The sequence below is a fragment of the Oryza glaberrima genome, chromosome 2 (assembly GCF_000147395.1).
Source record: "Oryza glaberrima chromosome 2, OglaRS2, whole genome shotgun sequence".
Taxonomy (NCBI): domain Eukaryota; kingdom Viridiplantae; phylum Streptophyta; class Magnoliopsida; order Poales; family Poaceae; genus Oryza; species Oryza glaberrima.
The window spans coordinates 24,240,990-24,248,105 of NC_068327.1; the positions used below are offsets into that span (position 1 = coordinate 24,240,990).

Below are 7,116 nucleotides of genomic sequence, written 5' to 3' on the forward strand. Positions count from 1 at the left end.
CACCCACACACGCAAACACAGAACACACCACCCCGCGCCGCATCGATCGCTCGCACGACCGACGCGAGCCGCAGCGGCGGCGGAAGCGGTCGGGACCGACGCGGACCCGTCGATCTCCTCGCGAGCGCGAACCCTCGCCGGAGCCCCTTCCCCGCCGGCGGACTCCCCCGCATTCTCTCTCTCTCTCCTCGCGCCAGGGGAGCGGAGGGAGGCCTAGCTAAGCTCCGGTTCGTAGGTGAGTGGGGGGTAACACACTCTTCGCCTTTCCTTCCTGTGGTGGTGCAATTTATGGATTGTTTTTTTTTTTGTGTGTGTGGATTTATCCTTTCCCCCCGCTTTACTCTCACTTGCTTTCCGTTTGAGTAGCGAAGGAGCAAGCGCTTGAGAGAGGGGAAGAATCGCGTGCTTTTCTCGGCGTTGTTGCGGGGGCTGGGGTTTGGAAGGTGGTCGGGTTGGGTCGGGTTTAGACGAGGTTTTATGGGATCGGTCTACTACTCGCGGGTCGCGGTGGTGTGACTTGTGCTTTTAACCCATCAAGAAAGCCGTTCTTTTTTTTTTTTCTTTTTTTCGTTGGCGTGATGAAAAAAGTTCGCGTTCTTTAAAAACAAAAGATCGATCGGGAGTGAAGTTTCTTTGAATGTGCAAGATTGAAGATTGGGTCATGTAGTCAATCCGAAAATCGGTAGCCTGGTGGGTGAGAATCTAACTCTGGTCTTACACCAGATGACCAGGGGTAGTAGGGTGCCATATCAATAATTTTAGCTATGCCCATATCAATAACTTTAGCTATGCCTGATTATTAGGATCTTCAATGCTGGTAAAGTTAAGTACTTATGTGCGTTTTTCTTGACATAATACTTGTGTGTGTTTATTTCTGTATCTACTCTTCATTATTTCAGTAATAGATTCTTTTACAATTGACAATATTGTTTGGTTGTTAACCAACGCACCAGGGAGGTGGTTATGGTTAGTACTTAGTACAGTAGTAGTATCTAACGGAATTAGACAATATATTTCCTTATTTTGTGGATATAGTAGTAGTCTACTACTATTCTCTCTATGAGAGAATCCCTTATATGCCACTGAAAATTGGTCTGATCCCTTATATGCCATTGAAAATTGGCTCTTCCTTTATATACCATTGATCGAAATTTGCACACTCTCTCATGCCACTCCCGTCAGTTGACCGTGTGTTGACCGTTAATTCTCAAGGAAAAAAGACGTATTTACCATTCTGAGTATAGGGCATGTCTAACAACTCAGAGAGGGCAAATATGTCTTTTTTACTTGAAGAGTTAACGGTCAACACACGGTCAACTGACGGTAGTGGCATGAGAGGGTGCGCAAATTTGGACCAATGGCATATAAGGGATCAGACCAATTTTGAGTGGCATATAAGGGATCAGACCAATTTTGAGTGGCATATAAGGGATTATCTCTCTATCTAATGACTTGCGTCAAAAAAATTCTATCTAATGACTGGACAACAGAAAGTACGAGCAAATGCTGGTATGCACGCCAGACATATTGTGTGAACTGAGAGAGTATATTGAGAGTTTGAGGTAGCTATACAGATTATAATGCTTATTAGCATGGTTACTGCGCTTATGGATGCCTATAGTAGTGTAATTGCTCTGGAAGTTGTCAATATTTTCTTCTGATGGAAATAGAAGTTGCCACTCACCATCTCCCCCAATCTATTATATTATTAAGAGAAGGATAAAGGGAGCCACCACATTTTCTCTGAAGGCATAGAGATTATCATGTTAATCAGGGAAAAGGAGAGATCTATGCCAATGATTTGGTAGGTCCAGGTTAACTGTGCTGATTAATTGATGTAGTTATATACAATTTTACAAATTTTTTTAGATAATGGGCAGTGCCCGGCCTCTGCATCCGGAAGTGGATGCACACGGCCAAGTTATATACAAAATAGAACTGTATTCATATAAATAGAAGCAGGAGTTGTGCATCAAACACTTCTACTTTCAATTAAACTTTAACCTAGCTCTGCGCAAATTGCAAGATTGTGCGGGAAATTCGTCTTTTGTTTCTCTTGTTAAAGATACTGTTGCCATTCTCAGCCCTTTTCCTTTTTTGGTAATATGTACTTATTTCACACTTCAGCGCTTTAGCTCATCATGATATTTGATGTAAATGTGATTTGTTCATTCCATGACTTCTCTACCGAGCTCAATTCTCTTGGTTTCATGCTCTTCATGGTACTCCCTCCATTCACATTTGATCAGCATATAATTTAAAACAAAACATTCATATTTGATCAACACATAAGCTTGGTATTCCTTCGGTGAACATGATGGCTTAATTGCTTTTAAAGTTTACATTGAAATTTGATTTCTTTCGTATGCACACTTGGCTCCGCATAGGCTGAGATCAATCAATTCAATATAAAATTGCAGCTGCTTGGTCTCTTTGATTTGCATGCAACGCTTTTGGTTTGCATGCAGGCATGTTGATGCAGCAGTAAATGGACACCTTGGTCTTGCTGCCAAGAGCTAATACATTGATCAAATGTGAACCGAGGTTGTATCAATTAACTGGATTTACATGGTAGAAATAAACACATATTTTTCTACATAGGACATTGTAGTGGTGTAATGTAAAAATAGTTTTCTGCTTCAGCTTGCTCTGCCCTTTTGCCATTTTAGTTTTCTTAAATTTCTTTTGGTTCTAGTCCCCTGTTGTTATCAGGTGATTCCATTAGGCTCTAATGAGCTTTTACTAAATAGATTCTAATGATCTAGGAGATGTTTGGTTAAGAAGTTAAAAGCTACATTTTTGGTGTTTAAATAGTAGATAGTTCGTTTCATGATTAACAGAAATATGGGATATTATTTGCTGTGGTTAACCATTGTTGACTATCAAACATTCAAACCTTACAATCTGTTATCCACACCACACAGCACTAGTTTGGTCCTGTTAGAAGGGCATGCTGTTTGTTGTTGCTTTGTTTCTATGGGAAATTACCCTTGGCCACAAATTAAGAAGATGTTTGGTCCTGTTAGATGGCTTCAGCTTTGAGCTCTGGAAGTCTGGACCTTCGAGTGGTGGATGCATAGTAGTACAACCAGTTAAAACAACTGTAGCCTAAAAGTTTTCTAAATTGATTGAAGAAATTATTGTGGAACATCTTCATTACTGAATACATTAAGTACCATGCTTAAAAATCCTGTGCCATAAAGCTTTAGCAGAGAAACCGAACGTATTTCTAGCTCCTTCAACTGGCCCAGTACAGGAATTCCTTTAACTTATGTGTGTTTTAATTTTTAAATTAATTTGTATATTCTTCGTTTTGTGATAAGAGTTGTGCTTTTATTAACGTATGGTTCTGAAGTTTGTCTTCCTACCCTTTGGTAGGTTTTCTTGTGGTTTGTATCTGTGTGTGGCACAATTAAGGTCCAGCTTATTGGTGCCTAGATTTGGAAGTGAAGCACACGATTAATTCGACTGAAGTGAGGTCCTAACTTTTTCCATCTTTGAGCCAGAAGTTTCAATGAGTCGTCTTCATGGCAATGACATAGGATATCCAGTTCAGTCACCCTACTGGTTTTAGTAGATATATTATGGGATACTGTTGATACTCGCGAGGAATCATCTGAATGTAAAAAACTTGAGATGGAAAAGAGAAGTGAGGAATATATATCGTTTTATGACTCTGAACTAGAAGAAGGTGAGTTCAGGGAGTGTAGAGCATTTGAGGATCAAACTGTTAAAGTGAGGCAGTTGGCATTGCATGGAACATGTTCTGGGGAATACAGTCAAAGTTATTCATCACATGTCAACAGTAGATCTAATAAAAGGCACAAACAGAAGGAGCATGACTATTATAAATATTCCGATTATCTACAAGTCTTGAAAAAGATTGAAAAAATCAGCTCAAGAAGATTTGATAAACTATTGGTATGGCACAACGAAGACCGTGAGGAATTCAATGTTGTGCGCAAAAGTCAAGAGTTTGAGTTCTTCCAAGAACATCTACGCTCTTATGAAGTCCAGTACACACGAGTTATACCAACAATAAAACGTTTCAGGATGAAGCTACCAAAGTTACTATTCTCTGTTTTGCACAAGACTTTTCATAAACATTTCCAATCCCAGCTGATAGAATTTGTGAAACGACAAATAAAAGATAGAGACAAGGAGAAGAGAGTAAGAAACCGCTGGATATTTGAGGCTGAAGCTGGTTACCTTAAGACAGATTTTGACATGATTCCCTTGTCATATTCTGGGCTTAAGATAGAGAAATTGAAATGCTCTTCGACTGACTATTTAAATGGTGATGCACAGCTCAACTACTTTAACATGGAATGTCTATCTACTGAAATTGAAGCTATTGCTTCTTCAAGTACAAAATCAGAAGAGACCCGTGCAGGCAAGAGAAGCGACACTTCTGAGCCCATTCTAGACAACTCAGAAGTTCTGCTTGAAATCAATGTATCTACCAAGGATGGGGCTTCAGTTGGTGCAGCTGAAGAAGTTTTCACCTGTGAAAGGTCTTCACAGTCCACCTGTGGGCCGACTACAATGGTATTTGGTCAAAATAATGGGAGACAAATTGATTTCCCAGTAGCAGCACAAAGTAATGTGGGGGATGCAGAGTTATCCTATGCCTCTCAATCTCACATTAGTGCAGCATCAGCACATGCTAATGTTGTGGCTGCTGATTCAGAAAATGCAAACCTGCTTTCCAGAGCAAAGGGAAGATGTCCAAGTTCAACCTATAATGTTTCGCTAGGTTCCTGCTCTGGGTCTCAGAGAAAACTCCCATTCGAGTCTGCCTCAAGCCCGTGCGAAACTGCATTGCTTCACAAGGTTAATCTAATTCTAATTTTATTGGCTCGTTTTGACAAATAAATTTTATGATGTGGTTCGGGGCCTCTTACAAACTAACCTATGACACTTCATAATCTGAAATCCTTTCACATTGCTTATCTGCAGGAAGCCCCATGTGCAGATCACCAGATATCCTTGAACACTGTTTCTCCGCAGGAAACTCCCTGCGCAAATCACCAAATATCCTTGGACACTGTTTCTCCGCAGGAAGCTCCATCTGCAAGTCCGCCTTCAACTAATGTGATTCAGATGGAACAATCTGAGGACATTAGTAATGTGATTCGGGTGGAACAGTCTGAGGACATTAGAAGTGAGGAAGCGCCTAATGGTCAAGCTTCCTCCTTTGCCCAAGTTACCGAGCAGCCTAACATGCAAGCAAATACATCAACTTGCCAGGCTGTTACTCATCAACCACCTGATGGGAGTATTCATTCGGTTAGAACTGAGTTTATCAACCCTCGAGCATCAAATATTGAGTCATATTCAATTAACCAGATTCTAACAAGATCCATCTTTGAGCAACGCCCTAATGAAGCTGGGTTTCAATCAGATCCCGTTGCTGTTGAGTTGAGTCGGTTACAGATGTTACGTTCTCTGATGACCAAGAGGCATGAAGAGAAGGTTCCTTTCTTGATCCCTTCTTTTTTTTATTCAATTGCAAATAGCATGTGCACATTTCTTGCATCTTCTTAATAGTCTTGCTCATCTAATCAGCGTCTTCTCATGAATTTGATCAGCGGCAACAAATTATTTTGGCACGTGAAATAGAGATGGCTGAAACTAAAAGGAAGTATGATGAGCTGATCCATAAATTGGAGATGGAAACATCACAGAGAAAGAAAGGACTTCAAATACTTGCTGACAAAGTCTATAAACAACAAACGTTGGCTGAGGGATTCCAGACTATGTTTGTTTCACACGGATCAAGAGGTACATATGTTTAATGCACCGTAAGATTAATTGATATAATAAATAGCTTGGTATAATTGCTCCAAACCTGGTAACATGTCTCTATTTCAATCCGTACGCATCTCTACTGTCATCCTTTAGAATACATATAAGCTGGCAGTGTCATCTTTTGGCACCGGTCAGTAAAAATACTTTCTTAAAAGAAATTTGCACATTTTTATTCAGGCGTTGTGTTTATTCAATATTCATAGAATTGTTTGCCGTAGTATCCTGATTCTACAAATATCTCACACTATCTCCACTAACCAGCAGCACTAACAAACTACAATAATACCATGATCTTGCTGTAAAAGTATTTTTTTAACATTCTGCACTTATAATTTACTCTATGAAGATGTAAAGAATTCGGAAACTGCAAATAATATTAAAGTAAGATTATGGTGTGTTTCTCACAGTAGACCGAATTTCCAGTTTGCACGTCTTTGCAGTTCTAGTGAGTAACATTTCCCTTTTTAGACCTAGTGACTTATTTTGGAGCTGGAGCTATAATAGTACATTTTAGTTATACAAGTAAACATTCCATAGACTAATGTTTTGCTATTACTTGATTTGTTCAATAGCATATCAATCCAACCTGTTGCCTGTAATCTCATTTTTGATGTGTTCATGCTATGAATCATGTGCAGCCAGGAGAAGCATGCCAGAGCCTAATCGATCATCAGGTCAGCAGGCTTTGCAGATTCCTGCATCCGTTTCAGCCCCAGCATCAGCAGTCATGTGTCAACCATCGCAACAGGATGCGCAGTCATCCATGGGCAGTTCACCGCGACACCCTTTTGTGACAATAAATCACCATAGCATGGACTATTTGGGCAGATCTGCTACTCCCTTGGCGCACAGTCGAGGTGCTGGCATGGGCTCTGGGATTGCGTACCATGCACCAGAATCCCATCTCCATTCTGTTGTAAATCCATTGCCAGCATCAGGTCTCCAACTTGGGATCGCGAGCTTGGAACAATAGCTGGGGCTTTTGATTCTTCTTCGAAGCTTTCGGGCATGCAGCCCGTAAGGTTACATACAGTGTAACCGTATGTATTTCTATGATGACTTTAACTTCTGAGTTTTGCTTAGTGAGAAATAGATCCTACTTAGGAGAATCCGATCAGGCCGTATACTTCTCTAGCTGGGAGATTAATCTGTTAGTTTATGTTTCGCTTTCTGCATCCTTCAAGTTCAGTAGCAACAGTTTGACTGAGACTGGAGCTGTCACAGGTGGCAGACATGTGGTACACCCAAAATCCTGAAACCAGCCTGCATCTGAAGTGCTTGGCCGTCCTTTTCTCGTCTTTGGTC

At 40.6% G+C, this 7,116-nt stretch overlaps 1 protein-coding gene across 3 annotated transcripts; it reads left to right on the plus strand.

The window, feature by feature from the left end:
• On the plus strand, positions 1-7,116 carry LOC127761140 (uncharacterized). Of its 3 annotated transcripts, XM_052285371.1 has the most exons (6): positions 1-235; positions 2,469-2,544; positions 3,379-4,833; positions 4,960-5,475; positions 5,592-5,784; positions 6,450-7,116. In XM_052285371.1, exons 3-6 carry the CDS (start codon positions 3,637-3,639, stop codon positions 6,782-6,784), a joined length of 2,241 nt encoding a protein of 746 aa, XP_052141331.1. In that variant the 5' UTR covers positions 1-235; positions 2,469-2,544; positions 3,379-3,636; the 3' UTR covers positions 6,785-7,116. The 3 variants fall into 3 exon arrangements, with proteins under 3 accessions (XP_052141331.1, XP_052141330.1, XP_052141332.1); XM_052285370.1 differs by lacking the exon at positions 2,469-2,544; XM_052285372.1 differs by lacking the exons at positions 1-235; positions 2,469-2,544 and adding an exon at positions 1,393-1,804.

Coding starts and splice junctions, on each gene's coding strand:
- LOC127761140 (XM_052285371.1), top strand. CDS start 3,637: ATGGAAAAGAGAAGTGAGGAATATATATCGTTTTATGACTCTGAACTA. Junction 5,476..5,591: donor CCAAGAGGCATGAAGAGAAG/GTTCCTTTCTTG, acceptor GAATTTGATCAG/CGGCAACAAATTATTTTGGC. Junction 5,785..6,449: donor TGTTTCACACGGATCAAGAG/GTACATATGTTT, acceptor AATCATGTGCAG/CCAGGAGAAGCATGCCAGAG.